The sequence below is a fragment of the Silurus meridionalis genome, chromosome 29 (genome assembly GCF_014805685.1).
Source record: "Silurus meridionalis isolate SWU-2019-XX chromosome 29, ASM1480568v1, whole genome shotgun sequence".
In the NCBI taxonomy this organism is placed as follows: Eukaryota; Metazoa; Chordata; class Actinopteri; order Siluriformes; family Siluridae; genus Silurus; species Silurus meridionalis.
Genome location: NC_060912.1, coordinates 729,491 through 750,640, shown reverse-complemented (window position 1 = coordinate 750,640; position 21,150 = coordinate 729,491). Strand labels below are relative to the sequence as shown.

Sequence of the window (21,150 nt, the reverse complement as noted above, 5' to 3'; positions counted from 1 at the left end):
ACGCGACATCTACGAGCTGATGAAGATGGGTGAGATCTCGGCCCGAGACGGATGGGACGGCGTCAAAAGCGGCCTCACAGCTAAAGTCCTCTATCCGGCTGAGGAAGAGGAAGAGCGAGAGAAGAGCTGCAACTGCTGACTGACCTGGAATGCTCACCTTTAACCTCTCACCTGTGCGTCAGTCATCCTGCTGAGTTCACGCTTCCACTTCCTGTATTGCAAGTCAGGCTTGCTGTTTGCCCCTGCATTTTTTTGTCTGTCCACATCTTGAGATGTATGGTTTTATAAATAAGGGCTTCAGGTTGGAAAAAACGTAAGCATGGATGGACGGATGGCGAAGAGCAGTAAGATGCAGGAAGGTGCTTGGAGATATCACAGGTTGACATTGGACTCTTTCCCGGATTTCCTTTTGAGCTTGTTGTTTTTGTCACATAGTGTTAAAACACTGATGAGGAATGTAATGTACTTTTTCTTACTCAACCTGCTTCACCTTCATCTTCACCTATTCCACCAGTGTCGTATATCTTCACTAGATCTCACTCATGAAGATACACAAGAACTTGCTGAATTTCATTCAGATTGCATCATTCATTTGGACGAGTTTGTGCAGTGCAGTTAACATGTAAATTAATCACGCAAAGTGGGAGAACGGCGTACGCCAAGTCTGTGTGCTACTGCATCAGTCCTTAGAAGCTGAAGTGTTAGAGTTGTTTTCTGAAGTTCTCAATACTGTAGGTATTATTATGTAACTACTGGAACTCGTCATCAGACTGAAATTTCAAATCCTGAGCCTATGACAAACGGAAAAAAGAATTCAAACACCAACATATTTGCTCTGTCTTTCTCTTTCCTTTCTCAAGTGGGTTGTGGCCTAAACGTTACTACTGTACATTTCTACAAAGCCATTTTTAAAGCAGTGAGTAGATCCACAGCCACATTCAGCTCCAGGTGCCAAACTAATTCCTAATATGAGCTGAAACAGCTGAGGGCCGATTCCGCATATTCAATACTGTTCATACTGTATGCAATTCAACTTAGGTATGGATTCTATATACTGTACATATACACTGTATGAGGGTCAGAGAATCATCTAGGTCAGTCTGCTTGTCCTGTAGAGATGAATCTGATACATTCACAAAATTTGCTCTGGAAAAAAAAAAATCTGCTTGATCGTAAACTTAGCAATTAATATCAAACTCAAAATGGAGAAAACAAGAACTTGTTCATGTAATCCAACATCTTTTACATCCTGTTTGTAGGAACACGAGCAAGAAAGCGAGAAAATCGACCCAATTATTGTTAAATAGCTGAAAATGGTAGCTAACTTAAATATTCTATAAATCACTTATGTGCATATAGTAAACGTTTTCTGTGTTTGATGAAAATATTGAAGATGCCATAGATTTTTCATTGTTTTCCTCATAATCCTCATCTTGATTTGATTTACCACGCAGAAGAAAATCAGGAAGGTGGGACAGAAAAAAGGGAATAATAAATAAATATAAACGATCTGGACACATTCAGAGTTTTATCTTGTACTTGCATTTCCAGATCTTTCAATTTACGACTAATATCTCAAAGGCAGGTAATCTGATTCATGTGATTTAATAGTTACGACTTTGGACTGTCATGAGTTCAGTTCCCACCACCAGGATGCTACTGTTGGGCCCCTGAGCAAGGCCCTCAACTCTTAACTGCTCAGTAGTATAAATGAATAAATTGTACATCGATCCGGATAAGCACGTCTGCCAAAACACATAATGTGAATGCGAATCCATTAGACTCATTTATGGCTGCTGAATGTGCTGAATAATCTGCAGTTTTATTTGTGTAGAGCTTTTAACACTGGACATAAAGCAGCTTTGCAGAAATAAACTGATTCGTTCCTATGCGTTTATCTCTTACGAGTGAGACGGAGATCAGGGAAAAACTCCCCGAGAAGAAAGAAACCTTGAGAGGAACTAGACTCAAAATAGAACCTTAGTCACAGACTGTAGTTTACTTTTTTCTGATCATTCATTTACACTTTAAGTATCACAACACACCAGCATCACTACTCATGCTTATGAATTATACTGTGAGTAAATTCTTCTTACTAACTGTAAAGCTGCACACAGACAAGGTTCTAGTAGGGGTTTCATAACAGTACATCTCAAAAGAACAGATTTACCAGACATCTCAGTCTCTATCTCAGCTCTCGTGACTAAAACAAATCACATTTAAATAAGTATACTTCTGCGCTAATGAATTACAATGCATGCCACCTCCTGCTTCTTCTCTCAGCTGTGCTTCTTTTGTGGGATCAGTGATTCCACTGGAATTGGGGCCACGTTCTATTCCATTCTGTAATATACCTTTCCATCTTCTCAAATATAGATGTTTATGCTGACCAAATAAATAAGTCTAGCATTAGTTAATGACTATATTCCCATTAGCAGAGCTGCTAAACACAGCGACCAATCCCTCGTTTCTTCATCCGTTCTGATGGAGAATAATATTAATAACAGGGTTTCTTTTGTATAAACGTTTTATAAAGTAGATTTCGATAGGAAACGTGAAACCATTAGAAGCCACACCATGGTGACATGTTTATGTGGGGTGAATAGATAGATAGATGGATGGATGGATGGATGGAAGTTTTGAAGTATCATCAGTGGCTAACATTTGTGTTGAAGAGAAATTTGTACTTTTACTCCAATATGCAAATTTTTTTTTTTATAGAACTTAAAAAGAATATTGGCTGAAAACAGCTGAAGGATTTCTGCCCCAGAGCTTCTTGGGTTCTAGATCGGGTTCTTGTGCTCGGGTTATTGAATGTGTGGACATTTATATGCTCTCCGTGTGTGTGTGTGTGTGTGTGTGTGTGTGTGTGTGTGTGTGTGTGTGTGTGTTGGTTTGGGGAGGGAGGGATTGGGGGTATTTGACCCAAGGAAATGCTAATAGGTGAATTGCTCAATGTAAATGGTCCCAAAGTGTAAATGAATGTGTGTGTGTGTGTGTGTGTGTGTGTGTGTGTGTGTGTGTGTGTGTGTGTGTGTGTGTGTGTGTGTGTGTGTGTGTGTGTGTGTGTGTGTGTGTGTTTGGGGGTTTTGTGGGGTTTCCTTCTGGCACCTAAAGAAATGCTAATAGGTGGATTGGTGAATCTAAATGGTCCCTGGGTTTAAATGAATGTATGAATTATTGTGGTGTGTGTGTGTGTGTGTGTGTGTGTGTGTGTGTGTGTGTGTGTGTGTGTACTGACATTCCATCCAACTGAACAATTTAGTACAATCACTATATACATTGTCATAAGAGTGCATAGTGTTAATTCTGCTTTAATGAACCGGATTGTATATTTTGCTTTACATTCATTATTTATAGTTGATTGTTAAATTGTTTGTTTGATTTCTCTTCATGAAAAACTGTCACTAACACTGTACTCGATGCTCAGATGTTCACCTCTTCCACTGGCACTGAAATTAATACAGTCATATTAAAAATTATGTAAATTTACATCAGCAGATTTCTGACCAGCTGCTCAAACAGTAAAAAGTATAATTAGTCTTTGTACACATTATTAAATGTGTTATTATTAAATATTTAATGAGACTCTATGACTTTACTGTTGAAGCTTTATTAAGGCAAAGAAAACAAAAAACATGTTTTTTTTCCACCCCAAATTATTCATAGAAAGAACATACATAAGATGATGTTTATGCCATTAATATGTATATTTTTTCTTTATTACAACGACATAATTATAGCGAAAACTCATCATTTAATAAATAATGTGTAATGTAGGTCTTTACGCATCACATTAATTCTTTGTATTCGATTGTTCAAGTTTTAATTTCTTCACATTTAAATAAAAACAATCCTATATTGCTGAATTGTTCACATTTGCGCCATCTAGTGGTGGCCCGAAAATGCGCAGCAGTACCCTGCTTTCTGTATTATTTCTTTTTCCTAAAAAATAAAAAAATAAAATACACACAAGAGGAGAAAGAACGCGTGTTGAAACCTTCAGACGTCTTCAGATCTTTCCACTAACTCCTCCAGCAGCTTTGTGCAAGCTTCTGCTCACACTGTAAATTCACACTAATTACTATGTGGCTGAATGTGTGACGTAAAAAATAAATTATTTATGTCCTGATACACCGTGTGTCTGATCTGATTCTTTTTGATTATAATGACCTGTTAATGATCTGCTTCTTGGTAGATCTGTTTGTAATGCAACGTGAGCTCATGAAATCACTCGATCGCCATGCTACATATCCCATCATGCTTTGCTTACATTAGTAAATATGTGTGTTTAAGGTGTAAATCATAATTATTTATGGGGATATGTAAAGATAACCAACATAGAAATATTACAAATACAAATGGCCAAAAGTTTGTGAACATCTGATCATCACATTCATAGGCGCTTGTTGAACACCGTATTCAAGATTCCACCTTCTTCATGCAAACACCACTCTTCCACTAGTCTTTATATGGAAACTTGTGATCATGCAACCACAGTAGCATGAAAGAGAGCTGAGGAGGTGGTGGTTTTTGAGGTTAATTTGGTGTCCAGTTCATCCCAGAGTTGTTCATTAGGTTTGAGGAGGTCAGGGCGCTGTGCAGGACACACACTTTTCTAAACTTACTTACACACACACACACACACACACACACACACACACACATATAGACATAGTGGCAATCTCATAGACATTTGTGGCAAAAATTTGGGGAATGAATCACGTGGTTATCATGTATTTGTGCTATCAACAAAGTTTATGCCCATTAGTGCCATCTCGTGGTCAAACAAAATAGTTTAAGCTATTTGTTGTGATTCTTAAGCGCCCCCTTGTGGGAACATGAGTTCAGATCAATTTAGCGTCCAGGCAACATTAGATTAGATTAGAATAGATTAGATTTAAATGTATTGTCATTGCACATGTACAAGGCAAAGAGTAAAATGTTTACATATGTACAGGTTGATGAGGCTATAATATAGAGATTAATAAATAATGAGAAAAGGAAAAAATAATATAATATAATATAATGTAATATAATATAATGTAATATAATAATTAAAATAAACAGAACACGGAAGGGTGGTTATATACAATGAGTGCAATGAAGGAGATATTGCATACAGTGCTTATGAAAAGGTTATATACATATGTACAAAATTATATGGAGTGCAAGAAACAAACAAACATGATATCAAATAAACATTTATCAAAAAAAGTATAATTATATTTATACATGTATATGTTCTTGTTAATCAAACATATAGCTGATTTGCGACACACTCAGCAATTCTCATTGTGTGGTTGTATTCGTTATTGGTAATAAATAGTCACTTTAATTTAATAATAAGAAACAAATGATCGTATTGTGTAGAAATTATTAAGTGCACAATGTATTTCATTTACTGCAAAAATAGCAAAAAAGAAATGTATGTATAAATGTTTTCTCGGTGGTCACGGTGAAAACAGAAAAGCACGCTCTCCTATTGGCTGAAGCAACAATCCCATGATGCTTTGCTGAAATGGTGATTCTGCCTACCGTCTTTGAGAAAGCTGATCTGATTGTAGTGTTTGGATGTGCAGGAAGCAGAGCGTTAAAAAGGGCATCTGCTGTGAGTGGCACAGTGCGGGCACGAGCTGCTCCTACTGCGGAATCGCTATCAAGAGATTTCGGATGCATAATTTTTACTCCCAGGAGCTGCTGATAACCGACCGTTTCGGCGCTCCAATAATACACTTGTCTAAAGAAAGAGAAATGTTTGCTTTAGTAAATTCAATAATTCTTAAGCAAATTTATTGTTAAATCTACGAAGGGAGGTTATTTGTAGTTGCTCTCAGTTTAAGGTCTTATTCTTCTTCTTTCGGCTTCTGCCATTAGGGGGCGCCACAGTGGATCATCCATCTCCACACCCCCCTGTCCTCTACATCTGCCTCTTTCACACCAACTACCTGCATGTCTTCCCTCACCACATCCATAAACCTCCTCCTTGATCTTCCTCTTTTCCTCCTACCTGGTGTCTCCATCCTCAGCATTCTCCTACTGATATACCCCATGTCCCTCCTCTGCACATGTCCAAACCATCTCAATCACACCTCCCTCACCTTGTCTCCAAAACGTCCTCCATGCTCTGTCCCTCTAATAAACTCATTTCTAACCCTGTCCATCGTCATCACTCCCAACAAACATCTCAACATCTTCAGCTCTGCTACCTCCAGCTCCACCTCCTGTCTTTTACTCAATACCACTGTCTCTAATCCATACAACATCTCAGGTCTCACAGGAGAAGGTAAAAATAAAAATACATAATATATATGTTAAGTGAAATAAAATATGTAGAAGCTGTTAAAAACAAACGGAGGTCAGACTACAATAATAGTTATAAAAGTTAAAGCACATGCAACTATTTATTAATATTGTACTGAGATTATTGCAGTAATTGGCCAAAATATGAACAATATTTAGATGTGGCATGAAAATCTATAAATATAACTGTATCTGTATTATCTATATCGTGGATCAGAGGTGGCAGAAGCACACACATCCTTCAGTAGAAGTGCAGATCCTCATGTTATAAAAGATTCTGGTAAAATTGAAGTTCTGACTGCACTTTTTTACTCAAGTTAAAGAAGTTTAAACTCTGACATGTTCTTCAGTAAAACTAGTGATTAATACTACCTGTCACGCTGGAAACTGAACCTCACGTCATATTAATATTCCGTTTGCAATCGATTAAATATTCAATCACAATTTAATCGCACATTTGAATCTGTTCTAAATGTACCACATATTAATACTTTGTTTTTACTTCTCTAATCAACATGTGCATGGAGAAATATTGATGCTTTATGCAAATATTATAAATGAAACCAAACTCAACATAGAGCATGAAGACTAAATATTCTTGTAAATGTTTTAAATGTAATTATGGTGTTTTAAATGATCATCAGGACACAAAACGGAACTTCTGCTATGTTTCCACACGGACGGTTAATGAAGGTGATCCAGGAGAAACTGCACCACTTCTAACTTTCATACGGATTACAGAATTAGAGAATATTTGTTTTCGATGTGAAATGTTTTATATTAAAGACATTATCTATTAATATATTTATTATGTCAATGAGATTCAGGGTGTTTTATTTATGCGTTTGTGAAGGAAGATGACAGAGATTGCGGAGAGCGCCCCCTGTCGGTGTTCTTTATTTTACAAAAGCACAGTGTTTTGTTATTATGAGTGTCTTCAAAAAAGTAGACCCTTCAGACCCTTTACAGATCCGAATGATGTATTGCTTTTATCTGTACGATCATAAAACACAGTAATTTAAGTTTAAGGAAAGAAAAAAAAAACTCCCCGGTGCATTTGTCGACCCCAGAGGGTAAATTGTCTGCATCATGGCGGATTTGGTGATTTATTTGAGTCTTGGCGCATCAGTAAAACTAATGTTTACTGATTAAAAATATCGTTTAAGTTTATTTATTTATTTTATATCTGAAAGGACGTTGTGAATAAATGTATGTAATGCTGAAGGTTTTAATTTCGCCTCGTATTTATTTATGTATTTATATTTTTTATAAAAATGGTCAAACAGAAATCCTCGCTGCACTGAGAGCATGTTGATAAAATTTAGTGCTATTAAAATGCATTTGCGTTTGAATTTTGACAGCCCAAATGTATATATATACACAGATACATATACAAATCTTATTATAAATGTTGTTCCCTAATGAATGTATGCAGGCTGAAGATCCACCATGTAGAACACAAGCAGAGAAAAGATGATGATGATGATCAGGAATGTCTCTGTTCTCAGTCATGTTCTCATCACTGACTCCCTCTGTCTCATCCAAGTTAACCCCAGACTTCTTACTGCCTTCTGCCTGCTCACTGTGAGCTTCAGAATCTAGTCTACGTCTGTGGTGTGAGAGAGACAGGAGATGATGCACCAGTGGATTGAGAAAAGACACGCAATGACAGGAAACATGTTGATGGACTGAAATCGGTGCTCAATGAGAAGAAAAAATATTTACATTTGACCAAATTAATAGATTAAATCTAAATTAACAAGTCTGTTTTGAAAATGTAAGAAGTAGAAAGTAACCCAGAATGTTCCCAATTGCCCAAAGTAGCTCCATTTAGGAGAAGGTGAAGGAGAAGGAGAAGGTGAAGGTGTGCTCAAACTTTTCACACTTCTATATGTGTTCAGTGCACTATGTGGGAGCTCACTGATTAAAAACTTGAATTTTGGATCGAAATGTTACTAGTTCAAATCCCAGCATCACCAAAACTGCCACTGCTGGGCCCCTGAGCAAGGCCCTTAACCCTTAACTACTCAGTTATAAGTCGCTCTGGATAAGAGCATCTGCCAAATGCCATAAATGTAAATGTAGACATGGAAGACGTGTGTGTGCCGTTCCGCAGAGGTAGAGATGGTGCAGTTTGTTTGTTTGTTAGTGTAACTACTATTATTGTTGTTTTTTCGTATTGCATTTATAAACTGTATAGTATGTGTTTATGTATTTATTGATTGTTTTGCTGCTGTAATATGAAATGTTCCCAAGCATTCAGTAGACTACAATGACCTGGAGAACTCTTCTCTTATTAACAATCAAACTTTACATATATATAATTTATATGTTAATATGATTTATTTGTGATATATAAAGACTGAAAATCAGAGAAAACGTGTTGAAGTGCTTGTTTAGAGAATTCTCAACTTCCACCAGGAAGTCTGACAACTGCGCATGCGCACTAGCCTTCCGAGGAGGGGAAAAAAAAAAAAAAAGAAAGAAAGGATGAGTCCAGCGCCGGTGTGAACGGTAAGACTGATAATACAAAAAACCCGATCTGATTTTATTCGTTAATCAGCGCGAGGCGGTTCGGTAACTGTGGGTCGGAGCGCAACGCGGGGGAGTGGAGGGTCTCCGCGGCCTGTGTTGCGCGAGCGAGCGCCGGCGGCATGGCGGGGCGGCGTGGCCGTGTGCGTGCCGCCGCACGGGGACACGTCACACCGTCAGACCGCGGCGTAGAGGAAGACGGAGGGGGTGGGGGAAGGCGCACGTAAAAACGTACACGCGCGGCGGCACGCCACGTACACGCCACGCGACGTAAACCTTCACGCACGCACGCACGCACGTACGCGCGCGCGCCCGATCGATCCCACGTTCGGTCGGGGCTTTTGATCCCGCAGCCGGTTCTCCAACACGGTTCCGTTCCGTCCCTTTTACCCGTCTCCGAAAATGGCGCATTTTAGCTTAGCATGCTAACTTGCAAAACACACAAACACACTGAGCTAACAACCAGGCTCAGTCTTGCTAACGTGAAACCGAAATGACTAGCTAGCATGACTAAATGACGGCCCAAACACACACACACACACACACACACACACACACACACACACACACACAAATAAATATCTAACACCCTGAAACATTATTGGGATGAAAGTGAAATGTAGATGGAAACACATTCATTGTGTAACCAAGTCATTATTTTACAGAATAATTCAATAAAAATCCCATTCACACACATTTTCAGCGCGTGTGATCCCCCTGGATCCATTTGAGATCACCTTCACACACCTGGCCAGGAAATCCACTTCTCAGAATGTTCTTGAGATATAGAAGAAAACCTTAGAGCCCAGAGGAAACCTGTTAAATCCGGCGTAGCCTGTCTTGTCGAAAAGCAAGTGACCTGCATCAATAGACTGGTGGATGTGGGTGAACGTGCACTGTACATGTGTATACTAAGTGATGGATGTGTGTGTTCTTGTCCAGTTTGACCGACGTGAAGGACATGGCGGAGACGGAGGTGACCGTGTCCATGGGAGACGTGGTGGTAATGAAGGCGGCTGATGAAGAAGAGGTGGCAGCAGGAGATTCCAGCAAGGCGCAGGTCATCCTTCAGCTGCAGCCCATCACATCCGGGTTGGTCACTTGCTCCCGAACATCTGGTGAAGAGCAACCTGAGGAAATCGTGTTCTGAGTGCAGTAGCGGTCAAACCAGGACAAGAAATACGAATGCTATCTGATCTCCTTCAGTACACATCCAGTGATGCGTTCGTGGATGGAGATATTAGTATAAAAAAATATCTGCAAAAGAGAAGGTTATTCAGCATGATGTTAGCGAACATAATACCTCAGGTTGAATCCACACATTTATTTTAGGTTAGGTGACACCTGCAAACATCTGCACATGTTCACAAACAAATTTGATCATAAAATACAATGCGTAGGATCTGATATTCACATGAATGATAAACAGCTGACAAGTAATGGACGTCTTTCACACTTCATGAATTCTTTGTGTGTTTGCAGGACTGAAGATCATCCAGGTGATGCAGCTACAACAGGTAGTTCTTATGTTCTTATGATTTCATTTACGTTTACGGCATTTAGGCAGAAGGTTTTTTCCAGAGCGACTTACAGTTATCTCATTTATACAACTGAGCTGTTCTCAGCCTTTCTCAGGGGCTCAGCAGTGGTGGATTGGTGGTGCTGGGATTTGAACTCCTGACCTTCTGATCATAAGTCCAACATTTTATCCATTGACCTAAACGGTTCTCCTTGTGATTAATTCCGTCAACAATTTAATAAAATTAAACTCGGAGCCGTAAAACTGCAAGAACAAAATCGATCTCCATCCAACAAATTCGGTGAACAATTCTAACATTCGTTTGCGTATCCTGACGCCTCTCACCACAAATCACAATATCATCCACAAACATCATAGTCCACAGAGACTCCTGTCTGACCTCGTTCTTCAATCTGTCAATCACCACTGCAAACAGGAATGGGCTCAAAGCCGATACTTGATGCAGTCCAACCTTACTTTTAACCATTCTGTCGTTTCTACTGCACACTTCACTGCTGTCACACTGTCCTCATACATGTCCTGCATCAACCTCACATACTTCTCTGACACACCAGACTTCCTCATACAATACCACAACTCCTCTCTCCACCCTGTCGTATGCTTTCTCTAAATCCACAAACACCTGAGAAACTAAACCAAATTTGTCACATCATTTACCCTCTAACAGAAAGAAATCACAACTTGCAGTTTAAAAATGTCAGAAAATGTTCACGCTGTTTATTTGTAAACGTGTCTGAATGGTTTATTTGTGTTTGTTCTTGCTTTAGGAAATGAAGTTTTGACAGCAGGAGAGGACGTAGAGTTGGGATACCCCATCACATGTGGCGAGAGCAAAGCTGTTCTTCTGTTCAAGAAATTTGTCTGCCCAGGAATTAATGTCAAATGTGTCAAGGTGAGTTTATTTCTTGGCCTTTTTCGACAGTCTAGTGTGTGCACCGAATGCTTCATTAGCAACTTATATGAAGTGTGTGTGCTTGAGAGTGAGATATTATAAGGTGTTTGGAGGTGTTAAGTTTCTCCACCTGCATTTCCTACACCTAATCTGTTTTCCTTAAACATCACTGTCTCGCACACATTGTGAGAAGAAAAAAAAGAAAAAAAAACGTGATTTTAAGTGTAACCCTTTCAGTGAAACTGCGTTGCGACTACATTCCGATTTCTCTCCCTTTCTACAGTACGAGGATGAGTTGATCAGCCCTAAACAGTTTGTCCATATGTCTGGAAAAGCTACCCTTAAGGACTGGAAACGGGCCATCCGAATGGGTGGGGTCATGCTCAGGTATGAGGTTTGAAAAAAAATAAATAAATAAAAAATAAAGTACATTTCTTATATTTAACATGAAATGTGTTTGTGTGTTTGTAGGAAAATGATGGACTCGGGTCAGTTAGATTTCTATCAGCACAGCACGCTCTGTTCTAACACCTGCCGCAGTACCAAATTCGATCTCCTGATCAACAACACGCGCTTCCCTCCTGACGGCAGTGTCCTCGGAGTTCCGTCATCGTCCCAGGGTGAGACACAGTTACACATCACAATCTCTAGGAGTTCAGGGTGTTAAACTTCCAGGACTTTCTAGAAGGTTGCAAGATTGTTCAATATAAATGCAAATTATTATTATTATTGCTTTCCAGGGCAGGTTTCTGTGAGTAATGGTGCAGAAGTTGTCATGATAGAAGAGAAGCCAGAAGAGGCGACAAGCTCTTTGGACTGGTGTGCTGCAAGTGTTGAGGCTACGAAGAAGAAGGAAGTGGCAGAGATATCAGGTGAGATCTTCACTACTACGGTTTTTGATTAAATTTTTTTTGCAAAAACTAGATTCTAAGTGCATCGGTGCATTCTTTACCTACTAGAGGAGACACTAAGCTTCTGGAAGGGCATCGCAGACGTTGGTCTCATGGGAGAAGTGGTCAGTAACATCCGTACTAAACTGCTGGAAATGCTGCGAGGGGTACAGCTTTGCTCGGACCAGACCAGTCTACAAGATGTTGGTGAGCCAGTTGGAATAATCGACCTCAACACTGTTTCAGTCTCAAAGTTCTCTCGACTGTCTGTCTCGAGCTGTGTCTTTGGGTATCTAAAGGGTGGTCTGGTTGTTTTTTTGTTGTGTAGAAGTGGCAGTTCTGAGCAACCTCACGCAAGTGTTTGGCCTGCTGGACTCCATCAAGCGAATCCTTGTCGTTCGGAGACAAATGACCGACTTGGGACAGAAGCAGGTCCTCAGAACACTCACCAGTGAGTAATAACAGATCTTTATTAGAGCTCGAGCGATACCGATAGCTAGGTTGGGTCATACTTGTCGATAAATGATTTGTCAACCGTTTTTTTTTTTACTGATAAAAAATACAAAACAAACACTCAGTGTGAAATAGTACTGAACTTTATTAGAAAAATAAAGTACTGAATAGTGAAAATGTGCTAAATGAAATATGAATATATTTATTATAAATTAAATGATAGAATTACTACATTATAAATAACAAATATTAGATAGCGCTCTTTGTGCAGCGCGTGGACTCGCATGTAAAAACAAACAACACGTGGTGTCACTGATTGTCCTCTAGAGGCCGCTGTTGTAACAACAGCATTCCTGTAGCCGAAAACTATCGGTTTGGATTTTTGACAATAGGACCAGGAATCAAGTATTGTTACTGATTTATCGACAAAACCGATTAATCTGTCATCTTCAGTCTTTAGCCATGTTCAAACACTAGTGTCTTTGACATACAATTCTGTGGTTATTTTTAGCTCTTGTATTTAGTTTTTTTTTTTTATAATCGTTTCACATAGCCGTGTTTAAGCCTTTTGCCTTCAGCCTTTTGTTCGGGCTGTATGCTGGATGTATGCATTACGGCCACAATTCAAACCAAATATCTATTGAGCACACTGTAAAACAGGGGCTCTGTGCCAGGAAGTCTGTCAAATGTAACATCAGGGTATTGTTAATTGCCCCATTTTACCCCCAAACAAAACACCAGTCTCAGACCAGATGTTCAATCCCATCATGTCTGTCTGGCCCCTGAGAGTGACCTGAGCACACTGCAAGAAGATGGAGACCTGGTTTTATTGAAGCAAACCCCCCTGACCAGGATGTTGACCTTGTTTACGGTATGTGTGCATGTTAGGTCTGGAACAGCAGCTGGAGGAGCAGAAGAAGCAGCAAGCTCAGCGCTGGATAGTCTCACCTTCATCCTCGACTCCTCCACCAAAGCGCGCTCCGAAACGTCCTCGTTTACATCGTCCGGCCTCCGCCACAGTTCTCCAGCCAATCACACTCCACTCACCCCAGTACACACTCATCTCCCCCATCACACTGTCCTCTGTGTGCCAACCCATCACCTTTCCCGGCCTGGCGCAGCCGCCCGGCGCCGTCACTCTCTACACTCACGTTCCGCAGCACGACGGCAAGGCGGAGACCTTAACGCTCGTGGGCACGATGGCGGCGCAGGAGCCGGCTCAACTGGGCACCGTGGAGCTCGGTGCCATGGGAACGGTGGAACTCGGAGCAGCAGGTGCGATGGAAATGACGGACACAGTGTTGGTGCAGGATCACGAGAGCCAAGCGATCGAGATCGACCTGCAGATGGGAGCAGAGGCAGAGGGAGCAGGCAGGGAAGAGGACGAGACGAGAAGTATGTTGGGAGGAGGGGAGGATGGAAGTGAAATGGTGGTGGGAGATGGAGAGAAAGTCGAAATGGAGGAGTTGCATTTGGACACCAACGGCCAGATTCACAACCTGCAGATTTTAGTGGTAGAAGATGGGGAGCAAGTGCAGGTTGAAGGCAAAACTGATTGATTTATGGACGAAAGAACAAACACACACACACACACACACACACACACACACACACACACACACTCAAACTGAGACATTTGCACTTGCATTTTTTTGTACTACTTTCCTAAAAGAGGTCAGCATGACCAGGTTGTGTAACTGCTTTATTTTGTATAAGCAACTTCAGTATTCCTTTATTAACTTTTAGAGAAGGCATGTGCATTTTGATATGCTTTTGTAGAAATGAGTGCAGTATTTTTATTTTTATTTTATTCTATAGGTCATTGATTCCTTTGAGCACTTTCTTTAAACTGGTGCCAAAATATTAGGAATTTCCATCAACTACTACATTCAACTGTTACTTAAGCCAAGAAAACATGAAACAATACTTTATATACTGGTTTATTTTGGTTTAGCCAACAACCGATTCTGATCCGAATGTACAGCTGGGTGGTTTGGCTGAAAAGAATTGTATGAAATTTTCAGTAATTATAACAATAATAACAGTCATAATATTAATACTAACCACCCAAAATGCCTGGAGAAATTGTACCTAAAATCCATAAAATAAATGATATAAATGATAATATAATTGTAGTTGAAAGTAAATGGTAAAAGATTAAAACTTGAATATCTTTGCTATTTTACAAATGATTTTATTTAAGTTTAACAGTACAGAACATTTGTGGAACAATTGTAGGAAGACTTCGGGGCGTGTCGTTCTTTATTTTTTATTTTTTTGCCCTGAAACAGTAAAACATTTCAGACACCAGACATGCCTTGAGTGATCAATTCTATATTTTAATATGTGGAAAGTTGCATGTGTTTGATACTTAAAAAAAAAAAAAAAACCCATTTCGACTCAATTGAGAAGAAGGTGTTTTATTTGAGAAGATGCACGAGAATATTTATAGCGTGTATAAAATCGACGTGAAGAAGTGTGATGGAGTGAGCTCTTCACAGAAGACAGGATGTTTCGTAAATCATCCACGCCGATGAACAACAGATGCACGGTGTGAAATGGGTTTAGTGGTTCCTCTCTAGATTTCCTGGTTCTGGATGCAGGCCAAGTTGATAAAAGAATTAGAACGATGAAATCCTTTATCTCGACCTCGTGTTTGCACAGAAATAGGCAACTAATGTTTCAGTAAATCGGTAGTTGAGGGGAATCGGCTGCAAGAGTCTTCCTATTTGCTGAGAGTTTTGTCTCTTGAATAAACTATTCTTGTTTGTCAGTCTTGCATTAATGTGTAATCTCTTCAGATCCAAATATTATGCAAATACTAATGCCTGAAGATTTGTCGGAAAGATTGGAAAAACGCCAGGGGGAGCATCGGTACTGCTAGTAGCATGAATTACAGGCTTAAAATAAAAATTGGGATGTTAATGGAGTAAAACATTACAATGGTAGTCGCATCAGAAAAAATATTGTATGTAAATCTAAGTAAAGGTCCTAAAAGGCCATGCATTATAATTTCTTTTCATTTTTCTTGAAAACATTGCTTTCTCATAATCACTACTTTGTTGTTTCTGTGTATTCGGCATAAGAGCGTGTTCTAGAGGCAGCATCATTGCAGCATCATTGATGATAACCGTAACCGTTTGTGCAAGCATGAGGAGAAAATTAAGTCGCGATAACGAGAAAAACAATTGTAATGCATGGCCTCTGAGGACTTCTGTAGAATGGACCTATTAATAATCATCCATTTCTAATGAGAAGCACACAAGAAAATGGTTTAACACCGAAAAATGATTTCTGAAGTTACTGAGTATGAACACAAGCCTTTCTGGTTAAAGTTAATCCTTCTGGCCGGCAGGGGGCGCTTGAGCCCCATCATGAGTCTTTTCATTGTTTTGTGTTTTTGTTGTGGATATTTCAATATAACACGCACAGCAGAAAGACCTTCATCTTCCAGTTTCCGTGCTTTTTCCCCATTAACAGCATGCCAGTTATATTTTTACTTAGTCAGTCAGCGTGAGTGCTGTAGGATCCTGTTAGTGATGCCATAAATAATCAGCTCCTGAAAGTCATTTTAGTGCTGGCAAAAAGGTTTTTGGCTCATATATCATTGTACAGGTCCTGCACCCTGAGCCAGCCCCTAACCGTAACTTCCTGGAATTATACACATGAAAAAGCATGCAGTATTTTAGTCTCTATAAAATATAAAGTTAATACAGGGGCAACAACATGAGCATGGGATCTGAGTAGTGATTAAAGGCACCGTGTAATAGATCCTTCATCTATTCATCTACAAGAACTGCAATAAATCCGGAGTGAATCTCAAAAACATCAGGTTGGATTTCCCCTTAAACTACAACAATGCTCCCGTGCACAAAACCAGCTCCATGAACATCTGCTTTACACGTTTTTTGGGAGATCTTGAAGTGCCTGCTATAGAGCAGATCATCTTTAGGATGAATTGGAAAGCTGACTGCATCCCAGGCCTCCTCACCTCACCTACATCAATACCTGATTTCACTAACAGGATGAATGAGCACAAATCCCCCATATAAGGTTTGAAAACAGGACTAAAATAACACTTTTACACATCCAAAGTGTAGTTTCCTGGTAGAAGATTGGATTTATTGACTGTGAAATGAGTCTGCTTCAATTTAAATTGCAGGCTTGTTAAAAAGCAGATGCAAGCTGCATGGGCTTTTCATAGCCATTTTTCACCCTTGAATGAATCCTCTTTTAAACCACCTTATTAAGCACTGTTGCTTTGTCTAATTCACTAGTAGCAGTGCCAGATAACTACCAACAACGTTAACGACAACAATGTGTACTGAGTAATGGACAAATATTATCAGGGTAGTGGTGGTCTCTTTCTGGATCAGTGTATAGCAATTGATAGGCTCCTGTCAATAACTTTCTATAACTGCTCAGCCTAAACAACACATGTTAGTATAACAATGTGGCTCAGTAAAAGTGTATGGAGTTCAGTGACTCCAGAAACAAATATGTTTTCAGCTTTCCTGCAGCTTTTTCTCACTACTTTCTGCATTGTTTTGCTCTACACGGGTCAACGTGTCAATAACCCCTCTATCTCATCTCCTACCACTGTAGATCCCTGCTAAACTCAACTCAACCTTTTGAATAGGGAATAAGGCTCTGCACAAAATAAATAGAAGGTTGGTTGAAACCCATCTGGTTTACATGGTTTGGAGAGGAAGATCTTAAGTGGTCTGCTATAGAGCTCTCAAACCTGCTGAACACCTTTGGGATGAACGTGAACGCTGAACGCACCCCAGGTCACCTCACCTACATACATTTAGAAGATCCTTAAAAAGCACTTACCATACATATGAATAGGTGTCCACAAACTTTTGACAATAAATTGCATGTAGAGAGTTAACCAACAAATCTCTCTTCTAATTCTATTTCCTGAGAAATGCATGAACGTTTTAGGCATATCAGTAATCTCGTAGAACTCTGTGATGTTTTACCAGCTGTATTTCTTCCTGCTCATCTTCCATATGATTCTGTTTTTTAAACCTAAGATATTTTAAACCTACTCTGACCGTCGTTATTACGGCGTCTACAGCATGAACACGGGATTTGGTATGCGGATATTTTGAACGATCTTTGCATCGGCCTTGGCTGACCCGATCTTCTCGTTCAGACACAGAACATTACGGAGAAATGTCAGTGGAAACAAATTCGGAAGTTTTGTATGGTACAAAATGCCCATATTATTTATCTTATCTTTATATAGATTTTCTTTCCCCAGAATATTCCCAGGACTATTTTCGTCTGAGATCAGTCTAAAGCTTCAAGGAAATCTATCTGGTATCTTGTACTGATAAAGGTCGATTCAGATGCCTCCTGCTAAGCCATGGACTGTGCATTGTCTCCAGCTATTTTTGCATCACATCATTGCAGGGACTGAGAGCTTGTGAACATTGCCTGAAGTAGACAGCGAGTTGCAGCATGGTGAAGTCAGTGTGTCATGCTGAAGACAGCAGTTTTAGAAGTCTTCTGCAGTAGGACCCAGTGATTGAGGTTTTCTGCATGGTGTTGGCAGATACGGTCAAGAGGGATCCTTCAAGATATAATGATAAGTCAGACTTCAGCTTGGATGTTCCATGGTAAAGAAAATGAGAGCAAAAGAAGAAGGTGGAGATAGAAATAGATTGTAGATTGTTACCTTTGTGTGTTAAGCTGTAATCTACAGGATGTGGAGTGTGAGTGTGCTGTGAGCTCTAGAATGCTAATAATTGCTCTTAGCCCTTTAGTCTTCTCCTCCTCCCAGTTTCCTCTAATGATATGGCTGATCTTTTTACCAATCATCAGCAGACTAGTTTCAGCAAGCCTGTGTGTCCACTGTAGCATTGTTTTTTGGCTGACACAAGTGGAACCTGTTGAGTTTTTCCACATGCGTAAACATGCCCATCCACCTCAAGCTTCATCAGGAACCTTCTGAGATGCTTTTTTGCTCACCACAGTTGCAAGTGTCGCTATTTTGGTTGGTCTTTTCGCACATCAGCAAGGAATTTATGCCTACACACCTGCCTCTTATTGAATGTTCTTTAGTTTCCCCATGGAGACTGTCGTGTATGAAAATCACAGGAGATCAGCACTTTCAGAAACCAGCCTCATCTGTCACTAAAACTTTCATAGTCAGAAACGATGTGAATATTAACCAATGCTCGTGATCCGTACCTACAAAACAACTCTGATGTCCAACTGCTGTCGGTGACTTTCCACCTTCGCTCCAAATCAGTGGCCATTGTGCTCGCTAGGACCAGGAGGACCATTCCACAGGTTTGCTGTGCATCATTTTAGTTTGGAAACATTATAACTAAAGAATAGAATGTAAAACTTTATTTCTCTCCTGCCATTTTGGTTTTTCTCAGGTTCTTTTCACATCTTTCATAACAGCACATGAATATAATTTTTCCCCTCGTGATTCCTCTGTGATGGAACTGAAAATTTAAATCTTTTCATTGTGAAGAGATAAATGGAGAAGAACAGTCTGTTACGGTTTTCCAACTGGTTAGTTACTATAATGAACGTCATGACTCATAAAAGCTTTGTGCTTTATGTCAGGGATTTTTCACTCGTCTGTGTTGCCGGAGTCAGTCAGTGAAAACTTCATGTGTATTAAAGTGCTCGCGGTATTTAAAAGTGGATTTGTATTACTGAAGACAAGTAATGACTGTAATAATATCGACTTTACTGGGATTTTTTTTTGTATTAGTACTGAACTTAAGGTATTCTTTCCATTTCTGTTTCCATGTCTAAATGAGCTCGAGATACTCCATGACCCCAATCAATCAATATATAAATCAATTAATATATAAATCAGTTATTGAAGATGTTTTCATGTGTATTTAAATAAGTCCTGCATTGTAAATGAAGCAGCACGAGTGTGTGTGTGTGTGTGTGTGTGTGTGTGTGTGTGTGTGTGTGTGTGTGTGTGTTTATGTGGGCCCGAAGCAAAAACTTCAACAAGCTGCACACTAAAAGACTCTAAGAGCGAAAACACAGGCCAGATATTTGAAGCTCTGCTTGTTTGCCAGCACTCAGGCAGCTGGACGAAAGCCACAGGTGCTCCTTTTTTCCTCTTGACCTAAACCAGCAGCCTTGTTCATACACATGCACAAAAATAAATGAATCTCTCCTCCAGAAGAATTTAATATTTCAGAATTTTCAGCCTCATTAACATATCATCCCCGTCCTTCTCCTCCCTGCCTCACTTTTCCTCTTGAAAGAAGATGAGCAGGTGCTGCAGCTGGCACAATGGAGCCATAATGAGTCAAATTGGAAGAGCGAGTGCTATTCTTCGCTCATCACCACTCCATTCACCTCATCCATGTACCAATTTCTCACTCCTGCATTACATGTATGGGGAAAGAAAATAGATCAGGGGAAGAGGGAAAGTCGGTTGCATTGCTGAAGAAGCCGGAACGCTGTTTGATGTTTCTGTGTAATTGAAAAGCTGCAGGAATAAAATGTGTTGTTTTTTACTCCGTTCTGTCTGAAGCACTAAAGTGTGCTATTTAACCTCCTCGGTCTCTGAATCATCTCTCACGTCTTTTATAGTGTATATAAAGGTTGAGCATCCTGTTCCAGGTTTTCTCCCACTTTGCTGTTCCACTAGATGCTGGAATGTTGTTGTGAATTTTTGCTGCAACAGTTTGAACCATATATCGATGTGATGGTTGTGTGACGACAAACTTTTGTATATAAAGTGTAACACAGTGTTTTCTTGATTTGGATGGATGAAGTGATGCAGCAAGGAGTGCAAGCTATTGCTCTGAGATCCCGATGTGGATCCCCGAGCAATAAAACTGGTTTGTATTGTATTAGTGTGTTATCAGAGCAGGTCATTGTATTTGAATATACACAGTTGCTTTCTGTTCGTTGTTGACCGTCAGCACAGACAAAGCTGTGAGACCTACAGCTTGTCTAGGAATCCTTGATATCTTCTCAACATAATTGCCGTGCGGTCCAATCCACATATTCAGAGTTTTAACTATGGATATTATCACAAAGCTTTTTTAATTTATAAATTTATCTTTATACATTTAGGAAAAACTTGAGCTGTTCATTGGGAGTGATGAAGATGGACAGGATTAGAAATTAGTTTATTAGAGGGACAGCGCATGTAGGACGTTTTGGAGACAAGGTGAGGGAGGTGAGATTGAGATGGTTTGGACACGTGCAGAGGAGGGACATGGGGTATCTCAGTAGGAGAATGCTGAGGATGGAGCCACCTGGAAGGAGAAAAAGAGGAAGAACAAGGAGGAGGTTTATGGATGTGGTGAGGGAAGACATGCAGGTAGTTGGTGTGAAAGAGGCAGATGTAGAGGACAGGGGGGTATGGAGACAGATGATCCACTGTGGAGACTCCTAATGGGAGAAGCCGAAAGAATAAGAGATTTAGGAAAATCTAAACTAGGAAAAGACCTCATACGGAAGAAACATCTTCATCCACATCACTGGATATTTCTCCATTATAATTTCAGCACTGTTGAGGTTATCATCAAGTGCAGAAC

General features: G+C 39.9%; 2 protein-coding genes and 1 non-coding gene across 5 annotated transcripts in view; all 3 read left to right on the top strand.

Moving 5' to 3' along the window:
• rab42a (RAB42, member RAS oncogene family a) overlaps nt 1-4,134 on the top strand; it is a 5,846-nt gene extending 1,712 nt beyond the window's left edge. Inside the window, exon 2 of the mRNA XM_046844455.1 lies at nt 1-4,134. This exon is cut by the window's left edge and continues 288 nt beyond it. Within this exon, the coding sequence (XP_046700411.1) occupies nt 1-139 (139 nt within the window). The 3' untranslated portion in view covers nt 140-4,134.
• A 1,461-nt stretch (nt 4,135-5,595) lies between these two features.
• Nucleotides 5,596-5,727, top strand: LOC124382310. The gene has a single exon (XR_006925020.1). It is a non-coding gene; the product is annotated as a U11 spliceosomal RNA (small nuclear RNA).
• A 2,576-nt stretch (nt 5,728-8,303) lies between these two features.
• On the top strand, nt 8,304-14,920 carry gmeb1 (glucocorticoid modulatory element binding protein 1). 3 transcript variants are annotated; one of them, XM_046844511.1, is made up of 10 exons: nt 8,304-8,421; nt 9,778-9,927; nt 10,318-10,352; nt 11,143-11,267; nt 11,551-11,654; nt 11,739-11,887; nt 12,008-12,139; nt 12,227-12,364; nt 12,486-12,608; nt 13,499-14,920. In XM_046844511.1, the coding sequence occupies exons 2-10, from the start codon at nt 9,797-9,799 to the stop codon at nt 14,167-14,169; spliced, it is 1,608 nt and encodes a 535-aa protein (XP_046700467.1). In that variant the 5' UTR covers nt 8,304-8,421; nt 9,778-9,796; the 3' UTR covers nt 14,170-14,920. The 3 variants fall into 3 exon arrangements, with proteins under 3 accessions (XP_046700467.1, XP_046700464.1, XP_046700466.1); XM_046844508.1 differs by lacking the exon at nt 8,304-8,421 and adding an exon at nt 8,752-8,817; XM_046844510.1 differs by lacking the exon at nt 8,304-8,421 and adding an exon at nt 8,861-9,685.
• The last annotated feature ends 6,230 nt before the right edge of the window (nt 14,921-21,150 follow it).

Coding starts and splice junctions, on each gene's coding strand:
- gmeb1 (XM_046844511.1), top strand. CDS start 9,797: ATGGCGGAGACGGAGGTGACCGTGTCCATGGGAGACGTGGTGGTAATG. Junction 10,353..11,142: donor AGGTGATGCAGCTACAACAG/GTAGTTCTTATG, acceptor TTCTTGCTTTAG/GAAATGAAGTTTTGACAGCA. Junction 12,140..12,226: donor GGAAGTGGCAGAGATATCAG/GTGAGATCTTCA, acceptor TTTACCTACTAG/AGGAGACACTAAGCTTCTGG.